The sequence below is a fragment of the Macrobrachium nipponense genome, chromosome 26 (genome assembly GCF_015104395.2).
Source record: "Macrobrachium nipponense isolate FS-2020 chromosome 26, ASM1510439v2, whole genome shotgun sequence".
Lineage (NCBI taxonomy): Eukaryota > Metazoa > Arthropoda > Malacostraca > Decapoda > Palaemonidae > Macrobrachium > Macrobrachium nipponense.
The window spans coordinates 75,707,089-75,732,605 of record NC_087215.1 but is presented as its reverse complement, the minus strand read 5'-3'; the positions used below and the strand labels follow the sequence as shown (position 1 = coordinate 75,732,605).

Here is a 25,517-nt window from a genome sequence, read left to right as displayed (position 1 = left end):
ATGAATGGAAGTTTTTTTTTAAGTCAATGAAACAAAGACACATAAACAGAAGCTCATCAATAAACAAAATTTAAACAATGCATCAACTCAGACTATATTATGGCTTCAGGAAAGTAAAAATAGCACAATAACCCAGAATATCTGATGGGAAATAATGAATACACATAATTTCTAAAATCTTACCAAAGGTGAAAACTGAAGCAAGGTAGAGTTAAAGGAACAATACAGCTAATTTTTAAATCTTACCAAAGGTGAAAACTAAAGCAAGGTAGAGTTAAAAAAAACAATACGGCTAATTTTTAAAGTCTTGACAAAGGTGAAAAATGAAGCAAGGTAGAGTTAAAAGAACAATACAGCTAATTTTTAAAATCTTGACAAAGGTGAAAAATGAAGCAAGGGTGAATTAAAAGAGGTTAAGACAACTACTTGACAATGAATCTAAGGGAACTCAGAAAAAAGAAAAAAGTTAAAGGAAGATGAAGCTGGGGGTCAGACCATCAGATGGCTCCGTCAAAGAACCTTGGTGCATGGAATGATTTACTTCTGACAGTTTCCTTATGTAACAAATCTAACGTAACATGTTCGGCTAGGTATGACCAAAACTATACAATAACATGTGAACAGCAAGTTATTTTATGATTTCATGCTGTTCTTATCCCTAATATCTTATGAGACAAAATAAATAATACTTACCACACAGAAGACCTTCTTCCTTGATGAGTCTACGAGCCATTATCAAGGAGTCCTTGTCATTGCTCTTTATCCATGTGTCAACCAAATCTCGATCTGAAAGTTAGGAATCAATTTGTGGAATGTATAGAGTGTAAGCAGCATCATATCTATAACAATACTTGAACAGAACTAACAATCTAATAATTGTGATAATGAATAGTCCATACAAAAACAAGTCCATTTCAAGATCAGGCATGTATAGAACAAATGCAAATCATGAGCCAAAGTTGAAGAAAACCAGTATGCGCAGTACTATAAGTTACATACCAGTTGTATTATAAAATATTAAAATCATGGAAGCATTAAAATTAAATAAATTTTTCCTAAAAAGGAGCAGAAGCTCTAAGCCATAAAAAGGAATAATTATCCCTCAGGCTATAAAACAATCACGATACAAGAGACACAGCAAAAATGCACATGAAGTGGCATGGCAAAAATTTAGTGGCCATATTAAGAGACTTTTTTTAATTAGGTTCCAAAAGTATTAGCAAGAAAAACTAGAGGTCCAGTTGGATAAATTTCCCATTTTTACTTAAAATGTTATGAATCACAATTATCTATAAAGTTTTCAGAGAAGTATTAACATAACATTTCTCTTTCATTTCTCATTGAGTATACAGGATGTACATGTATTTCTCATATCACTCAGAGGAGGAACCAAAAGGAACTGTAACACACCTACATATGAGAGAGACAGCAATGAATTTGTAGGAAGGGTTTCAATATTTTTGTTTTATGTGAAACTTCAAATGGTAAATGTCAAAACATGAACATGAAGGACCTAAAGTTTTACCTTAATTCTAGAATCTCATTCCAGTTCTGTTAAAGAAAACATGTTTTCTTTTAAGATTAAGTAAAATTGAGCCTTTAGGAGAAAATATAGACATACTATTACGGATTACGTATTTGCATTTGCCTCCCAGTATTACAAGTAAATGCTAAAAACATTCCGTATAACAAAAGGTCTTATCATACTGTTTTAATTCGTCAAAATTTCATTTACATGAAAATGTGCATATAGTTCATTGTCAATATACAGTACGTACATATATAAAAAAACTATAAATATTAAACCTACCTAAAACATTTGGAATGAAGTCATAACCAATGCCTTCTACTTCATACTGAGTAACATCTGTCTTGTTGAGTTCTTCTGGTACTGCCAAGATGGAACCCTGTGGATCTACTCCTACAATTTTGCAATCAGGAAGCTGAAAAAGGAAAGAATTAAAAGTAAGAGTTAACGTGACTTTTCCTAAAACACATGTCAAGTTGGCCTCTAATGATACCATAGTAAATGAAACAATGTAAGTGGAACCAAGTAAGTGACCGTCTTCGTCAGGTTATTCATAAGCCCTGCGATAAGTTAAATAGCAAAAAAGGAAGAGCCTTTCATTTACAAAAAAAGGAGGTCAATATACACATCAGCAAAAGGAGATGAGTGGTCAAGTTCTGACACAGATAGAAACTCTTCATCGAGTATGCAAAACAATACACCGTATCTATGAAAAGAGCACATTTAAATTGGATTTTAATCTCAAAAGCCTTAAGATACAAGATTACCCTTGGCTCCCACACTTCCTTTGCTTGTTAGAAAAAAGCTAATACAATACAATATACTAGTATTTAAAAAGGAGACTACAAATTTAAAACTATGCTTCATTTCCTACCAAGAAAAGGGATTTTGACGTAGGAAAAATCTATTTCTGGGCGAGGAAGCCGTGTCGCCCCGTGAAATAAGTCCATTTAGCGTTATTTCTAGTAAAATATTGCTATAATACCAGAGAACTGCTAAATTGGACATGTCAGAACTCTCTGACTCACTCACCTATAAAAAAAAAAGATATGTAACAAAATAACTCACCCTTTCTTTTATCTTTCTTGCAGTACCAGTGATGGTACCACCAGTTCCAGCACCAGCAACAAACATGTCCACATTACCATTGGTTTGCTGGAGGATCTCTTCTGCTGTACCTTCATAATGAGCCATGGGGTTGCCAGGATTTTTGTACTGGTAAAATGAATTAATATCATTAGAGAGAGAGAGAGAGAGAGAGAGAGAGAGAGAGAGAGAGAGAGAGAGAGAGAGAGAGAGAGAGAGAGAGAGAGAGAGAGGGAAGCTATTGGATGAACATATTTAGCACAGTACACAGGTATAAACATAATAGGAGAGGGATGGTATATACAATTAGTATACATATTAAATAGTATTTTATCAATAACACAATTAACCTCATTTCTAAATTCATCATTTCAAGCAGAGAGAGAGAGAGAGAGAGAGAGAGAGAGAGAGGAGAGAGAGAGAGGAGAGAGAGAGAGAATTACCTGATCTAGGATAATTGCTCCGGGGATCTCCTTTTCGAGTCTCTTGGCCACCGAAATGTGAGACTCGGGGGAGTCCCAGGATGCAGAGGTAGGCGTTCTCACAATCTCCGCCCCCAAAGCCCTCAGGACATCCACCTTTTCATTGCTCATCTTCTCTGGCATCACAATAATGCTCCGATAACCCTTAACTGCTCCACAAAGGGCGAGACCAATGCCTGAAGTGTACAGAAAATAATGTAACTGAAGGAGACTGCAAAATATAAAAATCATAATTAATTTCCTAAATTTCTCAATAAAAATTCTTATTACGTATCCTGTTAAATAAACGCTCACTACTAAATTTGAACAGTAAAAGAATAAAAAAAATGATTGATATAAGGTTCCTTGATTAGTTGTTTAAGCATCTTCAAATACTAAGTAATGTTAACTGGCAATCACACTGAGTATATACATACTGCATAAATAGTGGCTTCTTCATGTTAAATTTAAGCCACTACATACTTATACAGTGTGATTCCCAATTAACACTACTAAGTAATGCTAATCAGCAATCACATTGGGTACACTGATGTACTTTTTAAGCAATGGATTATTTTTTACTTACAGAGGCAAATTGAGCCAATCAACCACAAAAAGAGCATAAGCTGCTGATGACAAAAACCAAGTACTACTGTATACCAAAAACCTTTTCAGACGTGGTACGAGTACAGTACATAATTTGAATCCTGGTAAAAATTAATCTTTGGCAAAAAGTATCAGTTTCATTTCACACACACTTACATTAAGAAGCACACACAATTATCTAGATATATCCTAAAAGATCAAATAAACAATTCCTAGAATTACTTTAATAAAATTGGCTGCTGCCAGCTACTTACTAAATGCGGCATATTTTCCTTTCAGCAAGAATATGGTTCCTCCATATACGTGTCCTAATCTTCAACCTCACAGCTCAAGCAAAAAGGATATCTAAATATAATACTGAGACTATAGTACTATTGCTAATGAAACTATCCTAATCATTCAGACAGCAGCACCTAGAGGTACAGTCTATTTAGCTTCCTCATAAAAAAATCAATTCACAAAAATTGCTTCAACAATCTCAAAAAGCCATTATGCAGCACACATTCCAAGGTATAGCAAATGTATCACAGATGAGCTAAAAGGAAATTTCTATTGAAATTAGTAACTACAGCACTATGAATATGACTGTTTACTATTAATTCCAGTATAATGACAGTCATCCACTGTTACTGCCTTTAGGTCTAGAAAAAAAATATCCGCAAGCTTACTAACCTGTGTTGCCAGATGTAGGTTCAATCAGCACAGAGACCCCAGGTGTGATAAGGCCTTTCTTCTCAGCGTCTTCAACCATTCTCAGTGCAATACGGTCTTTGACGCTGCCTCCTGCATTGAAGAACTCGCATTTTGCATCTGTAAACGAAACGAAAAATTAATCATTATACTATTGTATAAGGATATATGTTTGCCAATGCATACGCAACAATACACATTACAAAGAAAAACTATATGGGCCTACCTATACACATTACCATCATATCATCCGAGGTTGCAATGAGTGTTATATAGGTTAATATTGGGTTTTAGGCCAAAGGAGGCACCGGGATCACTAGGTCATTCAGTGCTGTATCCAGGGATACAAGAAACAATTTCATCTTTTTGTTGCAGTGGTGTTGTAAAGAGTGAAACTGATGAACCACTGTCTATTTTTAATACCACAGTGCTTAGATGATTGCATGTAAATTACATGGGAGGATACAACTAACATAAAAAAAGAATTTTTGAGGTACTGTACTGTACTTAGTATCTGAATGAGAGTGGGAAGAGAGATACCTCACATACCTACACATACATGTACTATACTCGGTTTTTTTTTCCATCTGTCCACCCGCCTGCGGTGTTTGCATATGGTAACACTGCGTACCGGGCTTTAGATAGTTACATTTAGCTTACATTCAACAATAATAACATTACCCTATTTCGAATATTAACGGTGTAATTCGCATACAGTAAATTATTAAAACACTTTTCAATTGCAAATGTACACCCATATATCCTTTTATTTACCTAAAACTTACACATAGCGTAACTATCTAAAGCCCGGGACGCAGTGTTACCATACGCATACACCACAGGCGGGTGGACAGATGGAACAAAAAAGAGTATAGGTATATAAATGAATAGCTATATATATTTTGACAAACCTTTCACATTTACTTACAGACTTCGCATTTCAGTCCAAAGCTTTTGGGGATGTTGTTGAGCTTGACAAGTGGTGTGTTTCCTATATGGTTGAGGATATTGTCGTAAGTCCTTAGATTTTCATTTCTAAGGATGTTGCATGGAAGAGATCAAATGGATTAATGACAAACACAAGCCACACGTTAGAGATTAGGAAAGTCACTCCTAAGCACACGTTACAATATTGAAACATTCATGTTAATTCTGCTAAAAGCAATGTCTTCAAAGCATGCAAATCAAAATTCAACATTCAGCTATTTATCAAACTGAGTAAAAACTGGACACAATACTACCGCATATTTCCATGTATATGACGACCTTTAGATAGCTAAGACGAGGTCAAAGATTATGGCCAATTTTCACGAATTTATCTCCTGTAGCTAGTATTAGATAAGACGCCTGTTTAAATTACAATTACCATCTGTTTATATTTTAGTTTTTGCAACAACTAGTATCTTATGAAATATTGGTTATGTAAACATGATGTCATTACAAATGCTGTATCCCTTACACTTCAAAATAAACGAAACAACAAAGCCGATTCTATATGATGTTTTTTTCTACTTACGTCGTCAAAAGGGAAACCATTGTTTTGTTTACGTTTCATCACCAATGACAATACGATATTGTACGATAATGATCGTTCGCATGACCACAATATACCTAGAACGTGCGCATGACTGATTGTTCTAATTGAATAAGTGATAATAATTTTTTTTACAGAAAAATTAATATCATGTTATCCTAAATGGTATTCCTACCGTAATTACAATACCATTAAAGATTCTGAAAGGTTACCTCAAGATAAAGGTTAATACGAGCAAACCAAAACTCGATGTTTACATTTTCTCAGCTGGGCTCGCAGAGATTTTAAAAGTTGATTTCACTTATATGGAATTATTCCTAGAACAGACTATTTATTATGAAGATATGCCAATAATAATATATTCTGTAAAGATAGTTTTATTACCTCTATTATCAGTTTATTTCATAATGTGAATCTTTTCACGTGAGTAGGTAACAAGGTTTGATTTTTAGAACGGTAGTAAAAGACAACCTCAAACTTTCAGAGTGAATCTGAGGATTTAAAGGTTGTCTTGTACGCAGAAATATACGGTAATTAAAAAAGCTGCCATACTTAAATTAGAAAGTTACACTTGGAGAGCTTACATTAGGAAATACAATGTTAATTTTTTGACAAGTCAAAAACTGAACGATGAGGAAACGCCCCATAGTTATGCAGTCATAAACAAATTAAATCTTTTAAATTTGTACAAACATTGCGCCATTCACTGCTCTTGCATACGACTCCCCATTTGTTAGATATTTAGGCTCTTGGGCAGGCTGGCCAGGAAACATCACTGACTTAAAAGGTCTGGGTTTTGTTAAATCACTGGTTTTTATTGGGATAACCTAGATATACAGAGATCTCAGCTTGTATCATCAGGAGGTTTTTTATCTATATATACAGTAAATAGCTACCTTAATCAAAGTGCTATCTAGACAGAAAATTGTGTCATTAGGCCAATGTTATGCTTACAACAGCTTGTATCACAAAAATGCTATCCAAGCAAGTCTATATCGATAAGTAAATGGTACTATCTAACAATTCTAACACAAGTTCGTAAATCCTGTATAACCACACACACTTTCACCCAAAATAAGTGCCATCTACACAGACCAATTCTAACATGAAGTGCTGTGCTATACAACATAAAAAAAAGAAACATCTGGGTTAACTTCAAGTAATTGCTATACAAACAGAATATTCTAAAGGACTAAATGCTAACTAACCACAAAGTTCTACCCTTGAGTGCATGCCATTCACGCTGTATTGCCAGCTCAGGCAAATTTTATCCCTCCAAAATATAATTTCAAATAAATGTACAACTCGTGAGGAAAATTAGTATACTAATCAAGCAAAAACTGTCACATAAATCAAATGTTATTAACAAATTTTTCCGAATACAAAACTATTTTCACAAAGTAAATTAAATCCCTCGGCCCGAAAGGCCTTTCAATAATCATTAGTCATACAGAAAACTCTCAGATAAAGCAAACGTTATCTAGCAATAAAAAATATAAAAATGAAACTGTTCACAAAATCAAACTAGGGTTTTCCAAACAAAAATCAGACACAAGATTATCGCAAAGTAAAATGACGTCATCCAAACTGAAAACCCTCTCGGATCGAACCAAGAGCATTCACAGAGACGCCATTCAAAATCAAAACTCACCTTAAGTATGTGCTATCCATCGCAGCCATATTTTGTGGAGGAGGAGCTGGAGGATTGTTGGTCGCAGGAGCTGGAGGGGCGGCTGAAGTCTGCGCAGGAGGGACGTAGCGAAAAAGGGGAAAAAGAAACAAATGAGAAACGCGTTCGGTATTCCCAATGGCGATCGGGAACTGAACAGAGTAAGGTCTAATTTGGAACAGAATGAATTCTGTACTATATCGTGTTTTCAAAAAGGGGCAACCAAGGGGGAATTGTTTAAAAGCTGTTGAAAGGATAAACAACGGGAGAAGTATTTTTTTAAAGCTATCAAATGAAGAATCAGGAAGACAATAGTTCTCTGATGTATGAAAACGTAGAGCCAAGGCGAACTTGGTTTACTAAAAGGGAAAAATGGAAAGCGAATCTGGATTTTTGATACGAAAAGATGAAACCAAGAGCGAATTCGGTTTTCTTTTCGTTATCAAAGAACTACAACTATATAAGACTAGAACAGCGTACACGTAAAACAAGCAATACTTAAGAAAAATGTGTAAGATTAGGATTATTGAGTACTATATGCTTAATGAAGACGGCAACGACATCATAAAGAATCTCCTAAACTTATTACTTACTTGGATTAAAGCCAGTACCGGTTTAGCATATATATATATATATAGATATATATATATCTATATATATATATATATATATATATATATATATATATATAAAAAGTATCACATGAAATGCAATAGAGAACAATGGAAATTACGAACAAGATATAGGTGTTTATAGGGTTTTGGTGACTGTCAGATTAGTGAAATGGTAGGTACTACAATACTGAATCAATTTGAATAACAAGTTACCCTTGTCAGTTAAAACCAAACAAAAACAAATATTTATACTGTCTTGAGTAGAATACAGTGTCGTGTTAATAAAACTGTTAACCAATAATGACAGTAATTCTAAAAAACAATTGTTTTAAGTTCTTAAAATATTTCCAGCTATTAGCGTTTATATAAAGTCACTATCACATAAAATGCACAGAAAGTCCATGTCCAGTTATCTAGATTGTCTAAAAGCAAACATGCAGTTTAATGACTAAACACTCAGTTTTAAAGACTACTTAATGATTATTATTTATATAAATTCTATCAGTTTCTCGGCACTCGCTTCCTATCCAACTTTTTTCTTTTTCTTTTTTTTACCACATTCATTCCCTTATCAACAAACTTAAAAAACTACGTTTAATCTGAAAATACGGCGGAATTTAAGTAGTGTGTTATACGAGCCCCATTTCCAAGTGTCTTTTACATTCTGCGGTTCTAAATTCAAGTATCTTTTACATTCTGCGGTTCTAAATTCAAGTATCTTTTACATTCTGCGGTTCTAAATTCAAGTATCTTTTACATTCTGCGGTTCTAAATTCAAGTATCTTTTACATTTTGTATCTCTAAATTCAGGTATCTCTTACATTTTGTGTATCTAAATTGTTCAAAAGGTATAAATTCTTTTACATTTTGTGTGCTCTAAATTCAGTATCTTTTACATTTTGTATCTCCTATTCAGGTTTATCTCTACATTTTGTTCTCTAAATTTACCTTTCGGTATTCTTTATTTTGTGGCTCTAAATTCAGGGTTATCTTTTCTTTTAGATTTTTGTGGCTCTAAATTCATGTATCTTTACACATTTTGTTCTCTAAATTCAGATATCCTTTACATTTTGTGGTTCTAAATTCAAGTATCTATTACATTTTGTGGCTGTAAATTCAGGTATCCTTTTAATTTGTGGTTCTAAATGCATATCTTTTTACATTTTTGTATCTCTAATTCAGGTATCCTTACATTTTTGTCTGCTAAATCAGGTATCTTTTACATTTTGTGGCTCTAAATTCAGGTATCTTTTACATTTTGTATCTCTAAATTCAGGTATCTCTTACATTTTGTCTCTAAATTCAGGTATCTTTTACATTTTGTGGCTCTAAATTCAGGTATCTTTTACATTTTGTATCTCTAATTCAGTAATCGTCTTACATTTTGTTCTCTAAATTCAGGTACTTTTACATTTTGTGGCTCTAAATTCAGGTATCTTTTACATTTGTGCTCTAAATTCAGGTATCTTTTACATTTTGTGGCTCTAAATTCAGGTATCTTTTAGATTTTGTGGCTCTAAATTCAGGTATCTTTTACATTTTGTGTCTAAATTCAGGTATCTTTTACATTCTGTGGTTCTAAATTCAGGTATCTTTTACATTTTGTGGTTCTAAATTCAAGTATCTTTTACATTTTGTGGCTCTAAATTCAGGTATCTTTTACATTTTGTGGTTCTAAATTCAATTATCTTTCACATTTTGTGGCTCTAAATTCAGATATCCTTTACATTTTGTGGTTCTAAATTCAAGTATCTATTACATTTTGTGGCTGTAAATTCAGGTATCTTTTAAATTTGGTGGTTCTAAATTCAAGTATCTTTTACAATATACTCTCTACATTGGCGGGAAAATTTCTTCTTGTTCGTGAACGTCTGATATAGGATAAGCTAACGTAAATTCCGTCGCAAAAAGAAAACTAGACGCAAATAAGGTGACTGCAAACCTTGACCGTGTGACGCGGAACGTACCGGCTATTCCATCCATTAAAATGGTACTACAAAGTTAAAATGGTACTACAACGTTCAAATTTCTAATGGTGACTTGTGTACAATTAAGTGAAATATTACATTACGGCATAAAAAAAATTCATTTTCACTTCAAAACAAAACGAATTATGTGGCATACTGACTACTGCAAGAAGGGGAATGACCTCAGAACCTAATTGCACCGATATGTGTAACACTGAAAAAAAAATAATACTACCTTTAAGTATACGGTCAACATACATACGCATACACAGTCTTTTAACAAGTTTTAAAAACAGTCAGAATCATACAAAAATGATCTCCCATACAAGTATTTAAAACAAATTTGAAATTTAGCCTAGCTAGCTAATGTCCACTTCACGTTCAATAGAGTAAACATGCAGAGCTCACCACTAGCACTAAACTCTTTAAGATGCTGTAAATTTACACAAACTTAACATGGAAAAAGAAGAAGTATTTACAAACATGCATAGAGCAATTGATTTTCTTTATAAGTTTAGCATCCTTATTAATTCTATAACTTCAGCTCGCACTATGGATTAAAAGTAGTTTTTTATCATTATTAAATCAATTCTGAAACTTTGCATTTAAGAGAGTATTGGTAACTTTTTATTTACTCAACAAATGAATCTCAAGTTTTGGAATTGCAATCATTGTCAAAATACTTTTTATTGCTGCTTTTAGTTAGGAGACTGCACCGATAATTATTATTAATTACCATTCATTTACTTATATTACAGTAATGCGTACAATAAATAATTACGTCAAGCATCACGTTTATGTACAAGTCTACATTTGTCATTTGTTTTCAAACATAATTCACTGAATTATTCTTGAATATAAAAAAATAATAATAATAATAATAAAATGTGTTGTACTTGAAAACTAGTTACAATGTAATTTGCACATTTTCTGAAGGCCTCTTCAAGAGACGATGCAATCATGAATTTCAAATGAATAAATAAATGAATAAATCATAAACATAAGAAGTGTCAAAAGTTCATAACTAGTCGGTGTCTCCTCTCTAGTCTCAGTCAAGAAGTAATTCAGGAAGTTATCAGATCAACATCCCTCTGTACAATGTCATGTATGAACACTCATCAAGAAAGGCCATATTTTAAGACATTTAAAAATGAAATTCTTTTCTTAGGATGTAATAATAATAATAATGATATTAATGATAATAATAATAAAGGCTGAAGCTGATTGTACAAATCCATTATGACTGTTGTGGTGGGGTCCTTAGAACTCCTCTGACGGACCACTCAAGCCACAACAATCACAACATTGGGAAAATTGGGAAAAATTGGCTAAAACAAGACAATGCAGATTATATCATCACAATACACTGCGTCAAAACACGAAGATTTCCTAATATAATAAAAATCTAGCAGATTAAAACCGCAAAAATTCAGGCAATGAAAAAAGACACACACAGCACTCGGGCCAAAAACAGCAGAACACCGAAGGCTCTCAGCACCGCAAGCTTTGGTACATGCTGCGATCGAATATAAACAGGAAAAACCCCATGAATAAAACTCTCTATTAAAGTTCCCTCTGAATAAAAAAAAGCCTAATTTAAAAGTTCATTTAAATCCCAAAGACTAGTGAGTAAATTGATGCTGCCATGATTTTGCTAAGGGCATGAACTGACTTAGGCCTATGAATAAACCTGGGAAAATCGGTTCCGTTCTTGCCCGCCCCCGGTGGATTCGATAAGGTTTCAGATGACATCTTGTATCATTGGTATTCTTTGCTTTTACTAGTCTAACTAATTTTTGAAGAGGGGGCCCAGTCCAGGATTCAGCAGGGTGAATTTGTGCAAAAGGAATTAAAAAGTAGCATTTGCTGGATATATGAAAAGCTTACTTTATGTCCTCAAATTCATGGCAAACATTTCGCTTTCTATTTTTTGTATTTCTAAACGAAATCATTATTGTTTTCCCCCCTCTATCCATATCAAACAGATGATCACTTAACAACCGTATTTTATCAAAAAGGGCTCTATTGAAATGTAGAAATATTATTAAGTGGCTGGAAAAATTAAATATCGAAGTACAGGGTCTAAGCTCGGAAAAATATCAGCCGTAGTATTAAAAAATGCAAGATTTGTACTAGTAAATTATTTTTGTCAACCCAAGCACAAAAAGGGGAAATTATTAGAAGAATAAAATATGCTAGAAAAAATACAATCCTAGACTATAGACCTATCTCCCCGCAGAGGCAATAATGACATAAGCAGAGCAGAAAATGAAACAGAACCACTTAGAATCCATTCAAAACATAATATTTATAGCAATATCACTGAAAAAAAAGTAAAGAGTGGAATCATTATTCTTTTTCATTCCGCTTTGTAACAGCCTGGTTCACTTTAGACACAGAGAGAGAAAGAGCTAGCGGATATAATTACAGACAGAGAGAGTGTCACACACACAAAATGTCCTTCCTACCGGTTCGTCCTCCTGTGGGATAAGAAACGGAAAAAAAGAACCGTAATCTGTTTGTCTCGTGATCTTTTTGGGTATTGGGAAAGAAGGGTGAGGGGGGGGGGGGGTTATTCTTAGAGAGATTAATGGACATTAGAGGTACTGGAGGGGGGGTGGGGGATGAAAATGGAGGGAGAATTCAAGGATTTCTCATAGGCAGGTATACCTCCGTAGATACCTCTGAGAATTCCTAGAACTCTTGGGTTAGACTGGAAAAAAAATTAACAACAATCACAGACACTGTCAATCTAATTTTCAATCAGTCGAATATTTTAAAAGCATAATTAACCACCATTTTAATCAGTTATTTAAGCTTTCGAAAATTGCGTATGGCATAACACAAGAACTTTAAGGAGAAGTGATTTCAAGACTACACAACTTGGTTTAAACAATTCTACATATTACAAGCAAATACATCAGACCTATGAATTGGAGCTACATTTAGAGATGACACAGATGAAAGAGGATGGGGGAAAGATTCCGCTGGTTATGGGTATAGAAAATCTCAAGCTTTCTATCACTACTTAGTCTACAGAACTATAAGCGAGGTAGGAAAAGTTATGTAGGAGACAACTGAGCAAAAACGTTTTTTTGTTTTGTGGTCTAACTACAATGACGTTTCGTTGGAGATCGCCAAACTGTGACGAAACTGTTGAAAGGAAAAGTGCCCTTTTAAGTCATGCCTTCTATAATACTACCCTTCCCGTATCCAGTTTTTTCACTTTTTGGGAATGCTATATAGATTGGGGGCGTAATTGTAAGTGTAGGCCTACATTCCAACTATTGGAAAAATCAATACTTCACATTGCGTTATGATTTGCGACTAAACCATTTTAGCCGTCTTCAAAAATTTACAGTAATAAAAAAAATTAAAAAAAACAATAAGATTTGCGACTAAATCATTTCACTGTTTTCAAAAATTTACTGTAAAAAAAAAAAATCACAATACGCTACGATTTGCGACTAAACCATTTCACCGACTTCAAAAATTTACAGTAATAAAAAAAAATAACCTGCATGCTTTTTAATTAAACATGGGACTAAAAATCTCATTGTCTATGTGAAGCCTCACCACCTTTGACAATGAGACCAATATTTCAAAGTCAAACTGGAAGACTACCGACCATAAAGCGAGAAACATCACAACAAAACCATTAAAACGTGAACAGGGCAGAGGAAAAGACCAGTTTTTTTTTCAGGAATAAAGACATAGAACGGAATAGAATACGAATAAAAAAAAAATAAAAAATAAAAATGGAATAAAGCTCTGCGCTTCACGCCAATAGTGTAGTACCCGCAACTGCGTTTGTGGAGTGAGCGCTTCATAAGAACCAGGAACCAGTGGATGAAGGCAGTATTGAAGAGAGGATTATAAGCTTCGTAAACTGGCAGAAAAAATAATAATAAAATAAAAACCAGGCAGATCGAGGCTAAAGTGGGGCTATGAGTCTAGCACTACGTTGGGAGAAAGTGGTGGAATGCATCCGTTAAACAGGCGCCGTTGTGTACCAGGGCGGAAAGTAATCTCCGCGGGATCAATACAGAACGTTGAGCGTAATGATCATCACACATGCAATGGGAAAATACGCAGGGCGTATTCGTCTCTCGTATAGATGCAGCATTAACGCTATGCAGGATGCAATCACAACTGAATGACGTCACTTGCTTAAGAGGCTTCCAGCCATCTCCCAGAAAATGGATGGTCATCTCGTGAATGATTGGAGTAATCTTCTTTTAAACGCATACTGACATCCTATGCATTTCCAAACACAAAAGCACTAACTTCAACGTAATTTAATCATTAATAATAATAATAAGGTTAGGAGTTTGAGAGCTATGTATGGCACAAAACCCTTCACTGAAAAAAAAATACACAGGACTGTCGAATGAAAAACAATGAAAATAATACTTTTGTTTGAAATGTGTCTCCAGTTTACTGACTTGTGTATGCCTGATCTAAATGTTCTATAGTAATAATAATAATAATAATAAAATAATAATAATAATAATAATAATAATAATAATAATAATAATAATAATAATAACAACAACAACAACAACAACAACTACGGGGGCAAAATATCACAATCGAAGGCAACTTGACAGGTGAGACTAATTTACGCGTATTCACCTGTAAACTAGATACTTTATTTACTTCTTTATTGAATGAGATATTCGATCGTTATCGTTCCGCTTTGCATGCCTGGATTCTGGAGAGATTTTTCTCCAACTTGTGAAATCTCGTCAGTCCTGGTACTTTTAAAAAAGATGTACTTACACTTTCTTCACGGAAACAGGAAATATGAAAGCCACGGTATACCTACTACTGACTAAGAGAGAAATCATGAAAAGCCATAACAACCAAACCATTGATATGAAAAAAGTTCTCTGATAAGAACTATGACGAAAATAACAACGCGTACAACTAATTATCTTTTGGAAAATAACATCTCATACGACAAAGGTAACATAATCTATATTTACACACTAGTGCAAATCATCTTGATAAGACTTTCTCTGAAGGAGATGGACATTATAGTGGATTCCTGGCTCAAGAAGTATTGTGGCCAAAATTCTATATTTAATGCCATTCCTTGTTTAGGAACCTTTGGTTATTCAGCAACGGGACCAACGGCTTTACGTGGCTTCCGAACCACGTCGAGAGTGAACTTCTATCACCAGAAATACACATCTCACACACCTCGATGGAATGCCCGAGAATCGAACTCGCGGTCACAGAGGTGGTACGCCGACACCATACCGACCACGCCACTGAGGCGCTGATACTCGTCATTCAGTGTATCTGAGTTTGCACATTTCCAAAAAGTCCTTAACCGAATAAAGTTGTCAAAGTTGCCTTCGGTGACAAGAGTTTCCTAAGATTCCTTTAATAAAGCCTTCAATTTCGGGATCACCAGTCAATGCCATGGCGAGAATTAACGAGGCGTATAGCTATCCATCTCCCTCGTGGAAAAATTGCGTACTGCGGTTCAATAAACCAGTTTGGGGAGGATTGGAATCCCCACGGGGAATGAGCGAGGGCGCCCGGGGGAGCGCATAAAATCCGGACCTTAAATTAGAGAGCGGGTAAAATTAGCATCAGGTCGACGGAATCTCCCGGAGGAGGTCACGCAACTCATCTGGCAAAGTGGTAGAGACACCAGGATTAAAAGAGTACCGGGTTAGACCACCACCATCTTGAATTGGTTGTACCGCTTCTGACCAAAATAAGACAATCTCGCGCATGACGTCACGTGTCTGATCTGACAGAGGTTCAGGTAAAAAAAAAAAAAAAAAAAGTCATCAGTTAGTATTTAACCCCACAAGATTTGAAGAACAAGGAAACTATCTTCCAGTACCTGGAGATTAACGGGGACTTCTCTCACACAAGGTCGTGAAAGAGATAGAGAATGGATGTGGGTAAACAATTACCATAGTGACCCTTAATTTACTTGCTTTCTTGGTTTTCTTTTATGGCCACCTACCAATGACGTCATATATATGCGCAGTAATGACGGGACGGTATAACCCTGTGCTCTATTAATTAATCCTGGTAGACACGACGTCGATATTCGTAATTGCTTCGTGCGTAAAAGATGGCCACGAAAGATGGTGTTTGAGAGAGCGCGTAACCCCGCAATTTGCGAGGGACATAAACTGGTTTATTTCGACTTTTAAAAGTTCCTTTGATCGTGACTCACATAGAAAATCAAACATTTCTAGTTCCATTCATCAACAACTAATACCCAAGTTAAAAATGTGCCGATTCGGCGCAATCGAGTTTTCTGAACAGCGTACAATGCTGTATGAGCAGCGGCTCATGTAACTCTCACCCGGCCGTGGTGGCACTGTAATGCTGCGGTGCCAGAGGCACGAACATGGCTAATTTTAACCTTGATATAAACTATTGAAGCTAGAGGGTTGCAACTTGCTATGTTTGATGATTGGAGGGTGGACGATCAACACACCAACTTGCAGCCCTCTAGCCTCAGTAGTTTTTAAGATCTGAGGGCGGACAGATGAAGCCATCTCAATAGCAGGTTTCTTTTACAGAAAGTCAACCCAGTGAAGTCGTTCCCGACCACATAACGAAATCTTGACGGCACCCTGCTGCACTACAAGTAAAAAAATAAATAAATAAATAAAAAATTAAAAGTATATATACTCATTGTATTGTATTGTAATGTCACAATACAATTTCCCCGTTCTAAAAACGAAATCTGGGCCAGAACTGCCATTTTTCTTCTACAAACACAATCTTCCCCAGTACTTTGAAAATCTACATACTTCTTCCGCTACGAAACGTCAACAAAACAACAATTTACATTGAATTCAAAAACGTTATACTCAAGAGACAATAGTTCCCAACACGCAGTTTATTATAACTCCCCCCCGCCCCCTCCCCCGCCGCCCACACTCCCCATATCTCTCGTCATCCTGTGAAAAAAATAGAAACAAAAGAAAGCGCGGGCGTGGTGGAGTGGCCAGAAAACTCCTTAAAGGCTGCGTGAATCCCAGCCTGTAATTGCGCCCTTTCTTTTATTTTATCTTTCTTTTTATCATCATCAACGGTCGAACGTTACGTCTTTTTTAAACGTTCTGCCCCAAGTTCCCAGTAACGACGATTGAAGTCACGAGAAACGGTGCATCCGGAATTGCGGAAAAAATGCGCACAGACACTCAATAATAATAATAATAATAATAACAGACGCGGTGCTCGTGCAACGTAGATGGCATGCAGGGTACGGAGCAAGGGCAACCATTATGCAATTGCGGAAGGTAAACAAATCCGATAGGATGGGAGTACTGTGGAATCACAAAAACACAGGTATTAACGAAGTTCTTCCGACTCAAGGTAGGGTTTTCCCAGGCAAGGCGGACATTAGTGTGGTACTGTGACGTGACTGGAGTTCTGTTACGGTCAACATGCAACAAACCTAAAGGGGTAGGGGGTGGGAGGGGACTACAGGTATGTGCATACACACACACACTATGTACATGTGGACATTTTCATGTTCCATGCTGCTGCTGTATTGTCCGAGGAGAAATAATGACATGACACTAGGCACAAAAAATTCGATGACTCTTACGCATCAACTTGACAAAAATCTGAAGTTCTTGAGAACCTGGTTTCAAGACTGGAGAGCTTCTTTTTCTCGTTCTCACGTCATCCAGGCGTCTACGCTCTCCATACTGAAGGGATAGAGGGGAAACATGGACTAACGAATAATAGTATATTTCATTCCTGATAATGAATGTATTGACCAAAAAAAAGAATTGCAGAGCTGTGTGGGAAGGAATTCGTATCATACGCATTTCTCTTGGCTCTGTTTCGTTATCATTTATATATGGGTTCATATAAATGTTTTTGAAGTAAAGGCGATTCTTGTGAAGTCATAATAATATAAAGAAAAAAACTTAAAATTCAATCATTAGGAGCACTTACTTAGTCTTTTATAGCGCTCCCTAAATATTATTATTATTATTATTATTATTATTATTATTATTATTATTATTATTATTATTATTATTATTATTATTATTATTTTATTGAAAGTAATTGCTACCTCATCTGCGTTAATTTTATAAAATTAACGCAGCTGAGGCAACAATTACTCTTAATCAAACATGTTTAAAACAGGGTTTACTTCCAGCATATATTATTATTATTATTATTATTATTATTATTATTATTATTATTATTATTATTATTATTATTATATAAAGCGTTTTACCACACCCAGAGAGCCATATTTCTTAACTTGCACAGAATTTACTCGAAGTTGTTATTGAACTAGACGTGAAAACTGGGTCACCCTAATCTACAATCAATATTACTGGTAAAATTCCCGCCTGTAACAGAAAAAAAAAAACTTTTCTCTGTTAAAACCTGACAAAAAGGAAACGCACATCAAGTTCCGGATTAAAGAATTTTCTTCGCCAATTTCAGAGAATCTAAATCTGCAGACTTGGATTTATGATCAAATTAACAGCGCACAAAAATAAGCACACACGCACATACTAGCAGATAATACATTTTTTCATACAGGCCTGAATTATTGCTTCTGCATCACGTAACAAGAATAAATCGTATAGACCTATAAAAAAATAAAATGTCAATCATAAATGGAAAACAGAATTAAATCAAGATGTAAGTTCGAACACCTGATTCGAATCGTGTTCGAAAATAAACGTCTGAACTTTTTTTTTATCACTACTGATAAGTAATCATTAATTCCTTAAATCCATTACTTTGGTGAATTGACAAAGACGATTTACATAACAAATCTACTTATACGATTGCATAATTTAATCTAAACCCTATCGCCAATCTATAAGTACATATCTGAAACACTCTTACCCATGTGATATAATTCTTATTACAGTATATATATACATCTCACAGCTTGACAATTGACCTTGAACTTAGGGTACGGTTCTTCTGGGTAGACAGTCGGCTCTTCAAACCACGCCCCATAAATACATATGTACAAAAACACGCAAATGTAAAAGTAAATATTTTACAGCTGGAATGTTAGTACCAACTTATACATGAAGATATTAAGACGCCACGTTTTTTTTTTTTATCTTCTATCAGCGAATCCTTTGAACTTCCCATTGAAATACTGAACGGTAAAACATTTGCTACAAACTGCTACTGATAAGTGTGAACATTGTTTCCTACCAAGCCATCGAAAATAAAATGCATCAGGCAAAGGTAAATTAATGCTTTGGTTACCAGACAAGAACCTGAATTATCTCACCGAGGTGAGCATCCAACGGCCATGTCATATATGGCAACAAATTCCTGATAACAGCAGCAGGTATGATACAGAACAGAGTATCAACAGGACAATCACAATACCAATAGCAAGGAAACGGCCCTAACAGTAGGAAAGTTCTTAAGAAGCCAAGAATTTTCTAGAGCAATGGACACTAGGCACTAGGCCTAGGCACTAAGATTTTTAAGGAATCAGCGCTCATGGGAAAGGTGCGTTCCTCACAGAAGTGGGTTGAGTTCTTTATTGCAAAGAAACGCTCTCGAAAAGACGACGGTTCCCTCAAGGAAGTGGCAAAATCATGAAACTTTTGCAAGAGCTGAATTCTAAATCTGTTCGTCCAGCTCAGGCTCGCTAAACTACAGTAAATGGAATGACTTAACAACTGTTAGCGTGTTCATGTAGCGTCCAACGCGAGCTTTTCGAAGTACTACCACATGAATACGACTTGGTATCTTAGACCTGAGTATCGATACCTGTATTCGTCAGCATCAGTACGCATTTTGTGGCGTTTAAGAACACTTTCTTCTGGCAGCGAGAGAAAGGGAATTCTCCTCAGAAACGAAGCACCAAAAAACTGGAAAAATATCTCTACAGTAACCACTAGATTCGCCATTAGAAATCTCACTTACAGTAACACCTTCGACATTATGGGATTCACTGAATAAACCAATCAGTCAATAGTTTTACCCATCTGGGAGGTAAAATCTGTCAAAATTACATATATTTCTTCACATAACAAGCGATGCAATCCACTTCATAACAAACGTACTTCGTTTCTTTAACACAGGTGACGATGCAAAGAGGCTGGAATTTCCAGGAATTACTGGAGTGACCAATTAAACCAGCAGTAGATTTTGTTTAAGTACGACAATCGACCTGCTTGAACAGTCATCAACATATGAAATCATGAGAGGGTAATTTTACGAGTGATTATAAATAAGAGACTTATGGTCTTTCAAACGAGAATATAATAATACAAACTGTTCTAAAGATAGACTTCCTTCTCTCATTATGGTGCCCTTGAGTCTCATTGTGACCCACTGCCAGGCACACCACAATATATATATATATATATATATATATAATATATATATATATATATCATATATATACATATAAATGTGAATCAAAAAAAGGGAAACTACAAAGACCATTAAAGATCTCTCTCTCTCTCTCTCTCTCTCTCTCTCTCTCTCTCTCTCTCTCTCTCCAAGCCCCTCCATGATTGTCCACTTAGATCATTAAGGCTAATTATATCCAGAACTAACACCAGAGGATTCCTGCTATGATTTCTCCAGATCGCGATGAGCTATGACGGGCTAATGCTCCGCCAACTAGTTTTATTTAGTCCTCAAGGAAAAAAGTCACTGCGGTTAAAACATATGTAAGGAGATGCAGCATATGAGAGAGAGAGAGAGAGAGAGAGAGAGAGAGAGAGAGAGAGAGAGAGTTAAATAGTTGAGAAAAGATACGAGAAACATCGAGAAAGAGAGAGAAAAAGATCTAAAGCATGCGCAGTAGAAATGAGGCATATGGAATGAGAGAGAGAGAGAGAGAGAGAGAGAGAGAGAGAGAGAGAGAGAGAGAGAGAGAGAATCATCGCGTTCCCTGCGAACTGTCCAACACATCTTGACCTCACCTGACAATCGATAATCCGCCCTATCATCCAAATCCTGCCTCACGAATCCCGACAAACATTTTAAAACACTTTACAGGAAATACAAAGCCATCTCACTCATCAGCGACGTCCCATCTCGCGTAATCGATAGTTGAACAGAAGTATCCAATAAACAAATAAATACCTAAGAAATCCAGAGTATTCGGGAAGTAAAATAATTATACTGAGACCGTTAGCTCAGGCGTTTGTCGTCACTTGGCGCCTACAACTGACATGGCAATGTTTAAGTTATGTCATTCAGACTTCTTTTGGCAATTTGCAAGCAATTCCTAGACATGGATGACCTCATTTCGTGGTTTGTAGCTCATATTTGTTTGTTTGTATGTATATATGTATGTATGTATGTACGTATGCAATCGTAATAGCAACAATGCCCTCTTAACTTCTTGAATTCTTTGCTCTTTTTTGGATACGCCTGTCACTACAGAGCTTGAAGATCCAAGTTTAAAGACATTTGAAGAAGAAATTGTGATGTCCGGTCCTGGGAAACGAACCCAGATCCAATAATCACATAGAGGTCACGTTGCCTCTCTGTGATTATTGGACCTGGGTTCGTTTCCCAGTACCGGAGATCATCATTTCTTCTTCAAATTTCTTTGAACTTGGATCAAGCTTTGTAGTGACAAGCGTATCCAAAGAAGAGCATAGAATTCAAGAAGTTAAGAGGGCATTGTGGCTATTACAATTTCATATGTATCTGGTAAAAAAGTGACCAGTAGATTCTACATTATATATATATATATATATATATATATATATATATATATATATATATATATAATATATATATATATATATATGTGTGTGTGTGTGTGTGTGTGTGTGTGTATGTGTGTGTGTGTTGGTACTATACGTGAGTGCACGCAATACTGTATTACAACTAAGCACAGCTAAACTGGTAAGTTCTACTACAACACAACAGCTACACCATTGCCTTCGATAACATACTACTACAAACATCCCACTTACACTGTGTTCCCCACAAGTTAGGAACATTAACGTCATAAAATACCTTTACTACCTTTGACTTCCCCATGGCAGAACGAACGACGCACGCACAAAACCAATCAAAACCAATAAGGAAAACCAAAGATGCCCCCCACACACACACAGCGAACACGGGAAAGTTTCGAGTACAACTGGATACCTGTATAAAGGTCTGTACCTTCAAGGAGTTACACCTGGAGACATTCCCTCTTTAAATATACAGCCAGAGGCCCCGCCCACCCGCCTTTCAATTGGCTGGTATCACACAACGCCGAGCTCCAATTGGCTCTTCCAGGAGGCACGTCAAGGGAAGTTTCCGTGGGGCACTCTATCCATTATCAAAAGAAGAAGAGGAGGAGGAGGAGGAGGAGGAGGAAAGTCCTTGACTTTATGTCACGACGATTACTGTCATCATTATCAACACAAGAAGAGAAGAAGATCCTCTCGAAGACCAACTCATTGACTTCTTTCTCGCTGCTGCTGCTTCTTCTTATCTTTTTTTCGTAGAGATAACTAGCTGCATCGAAAGGTTATTTACGGGTGATTACGTGAAGTATTACAACGCATCGGGGATAAGACAATCTAACTGCGCATGCGCACGAGTAGGCATAAACATGACCTCAGCGAACTGCGAGGCCTTCTTCGAAAACACATTAGCTTTCCTCTCGGCTTGCAATCTGCAATATTGAGCAATAAGTAAACACGAATCTTCATCATCTTGGAGGAAATGCCAGGGGGGTCTTGATGTGAAATGATGACTCTCGAAAATGAGTTCACACGCGATGTTCCGAGGACCGGAAGTAGGTACTGGTGGGACTAGTTCACATCAAGAGAAAAGTTACCGGGGGAGAGATAACGTTTCTCATAAAGTCTCTAGACCTAGTATGTTCGTCTGTTGGAAAGTGTTCATGAAAACGACCAAAGTCAAGCTAAAAGAAATAATGTACATTTAAACACATACGTCTGACATAATAGTACTACAGGTCTTGTGGTGAGGTAAGTTCAGCGAAAATGCTTCAATTCCGGCATTCACAAAGCTTCGGACGGAACTTCGTACTACACACCCTGTCACACCACAAGAGGATCACTTCTGCAGCAAAACCAGCTGCAGAAGAAAACTCAATTGCGATCCAGGAACAAAACAGGCAGAGACCTCCGCCACCTGGCCCAACCAACCAACAAAACCACCCCACATCGAATGCAAAAACCGCCCTCCAACAAAAAAAGAAAGAATATACATCACGAATATGGAAAAATACCCGCAGCAAAAATGTAAAATCAACAAGTAAATCTCAGAGCGCGGGCGCCATAACTTCTCCCAGAATCCACGTCGCCAATTTTCCCTCGATTCTTCCTCCTCGGATTCCGTGCAGAGAAACAATACCATTTTCTGAAGGGTGGAATCGCCCGGCAGAAAATAGGAGTAGCAGGCATGAAGAACGACGAACAACTCAAAGAAATATTTCTCGAACAAAGCTTTTTTGAAAATGTAATCTCTTAAGATTATCACAATTAGTTAAAATATACAATGTATTTTATCGTATAATCCCCCCAAATACGAAGGCCATTCTTTATGCTGATGTTTATGAACAATGCGGACACAGGGGACGCGGCAGTAACAGATGTTAGACTTTAAGCAAATGTTTCTTTCTGTAACGAAAGAATTCAAGTTTAACTTTTTGTTAGTTTCTTTTTTTTTTTAAGAAAACGGACGAGGCGACATGAACGTCTGCACGAAAGAAAACTAAATCCCGAATTGTTGTTTTAAACTGTCCGAAAAGAAAACAGGTTGACCTAAAAGAAGGGTTCGATATTATCGATTGCATAATATTCGAAAAAAGGTATACCCTGCACGCGCTGTTCAAGAATGTTGTCAATATCCAAAGAGCTTCACCTGAAGGACGGAAGAATAACAATAGATCCCTCCTTTTTTCAAAAATTCTTCACAGGATCTGTCATACACAACTAAATAATTATGTTAAATATATATGTATATATATATATATTATATATCTATATATATATATATATATATATATATTATATATAGATATATATATATTATATATATATCTAACTTATATATATAAATATATATGATATATATTCTATATATATATATATATTCATACTATACATATATAATATAATATATAATATATATATATATATATATATATAATATATATATTCATTTGTCTTGCTGTGAAAACTAAAGTATGCGTTGTGTTGCATGTCTTCTTCTTTTTTATTTCATGAATTTTACAGAAAGAACAACGCACCAATATATGTAACAGAAGTGCAGTTACATCACACGCCTTGCACATGTGGCATCCCACGAGTGGATTCGGTAACAGAACCGGGTAACCAGGCCATGTACCCGTTTTGTCCTGATAACAAGATACCAGTGCTTAATCATAAACTGGAGGCTACTGGTACGCGAGGATCTGGGCAGCAAAAACTTGAAGCCCATTAAAAAATAAGTCCCCCCTTCCTGCAATCACACCTCAACATACGATTTCAAGAACGAAGACTCTGTGGCACTAATAACCTAATACCCTCTTCTAGGCCAGGCACCAAATCTGGTGGTCCGCCACGGGGCTTCAGTGTCAAAAACCGAGCTTCAAAGTGTCAAAAACTGGACATTAAAGGTGTCAAAAACTGGACATTAAAGGTGTCAAAAACTGGACATTAAAGGTGTCAAAAACTGGGCTTTAAAGGTGTCAAAAACTGGGCTTTAAAGGTGGCAAAAACTGGGCTTTCAAAGGTGTCAAAAACTGAGCTTTGAAGGTGTAAAAAACCTGGCTTTAAAAGTATCAAAATCCGGGCTTTAAAAGTGTCAAAAACCGGGCTTTAAAAGTTTTTTTTTTTTTTTTTTAACCGGGCTTTAAAAGTGTCAAAAGCCGGGCTTTAAAAGTGTCAAAAACCGGGCTTTAAAAGTGTCAAAAACCTGGCTTTAAAAGTTTTTTTTTTAAACGGGCTTTAAAAGTGTCAAAACCGGACTTTTAAAAGTTTTTTTTTTTTTTAAAACCGGGCTTTAAAAGTGTCAAAACCGGGCTTTAAAAGTATAAACAACCGGGCTTTAAAAGTATCAAAAACCGGTCTTTTAAAGTGTCAGAAACCGGGCTTTAAAAGTATCAAAAACCGGTCTTTTAAAGTGTCAAAAACCGGGCTTTAAAAGTATCAAAAACCGGTCTTTTAAAGTGTCAAAAACCGGGCTTTAAAAGTATAAAAAACCGGGCTTTAAAAGTATCAAAAACCGGTCTTTTAAAGTGTCAAAAAACAGGGCTTAAGTATAAACAACCGGGCTTTAAAGTATAAAAAAACCGGTCTTTTAAAGTGTTCAAAAAAAACGGGCTTTAAATAGTATCAAAAACCGGTCTTTTTAAAGTGTCAAAAACCGGCTTAAAA

General features: G+C 35.9%; 1 protein-coding gene across 15 annotated transcripts in view; it reads right to left on the bottom strand.

Moving 5' to 3' along the window:
• The window catches only part of LOC135200451 (cystathionine beta-synthase-like), a 189,514-nt gene that overhangs the window by 21,653 nt on the left and 142,344 nt on the right, over positions 1 to 25,517 (bottom strand). For 10 of the 15 annotated variants that reach the window (XM_064229113.1, XM_064229111.1, XM_064229108.1 and 7 more), the window contains exons 2-8: positions 7,557 to 7,645; positions 5,300 to 5,406; positions 4,354 to 4,491; positions 3,058 to 3,272; positions 2,597 to 2,743; positions 1,811 to 1,943; positions 694 to 786 (exon numbers count right to left, since the gene is read on the bottom strand). In XM_064229113.1, coding sequence (XP_064085183.1) covers positions 694 to 786; positions 1,811 to 1,943; positions 2,597 to 2,743; positions 3,058 to 3,272; positions 4,354 to 4,491; positions 5,300 to 5,406; positions 7,557 to 7,585 — 862 coding nt within the window. In that variant the 5' untranslated portion in view covers positions 7,586 to 7,645. Of the gene's footprint in view, positions 1 to 693; positions 787 to 1,810; positions 1,944 to 2,596; positions 2,744 to 3,057; positions 3,273 to 4,353; positions 4,492 to 5,299; positions 5,407 to 7,556; positions 7,646 to 12,623; positions 12,722 to 22,131; positions 22,292 to 23,067; positions 23,092 to 25,517 lie in introns of those variants that run through there. The other 5 variants (XM_064229110.1, XM_064229112.1, XM_064229109.1 and 2 more) reach the window with 5 other exon arrangements.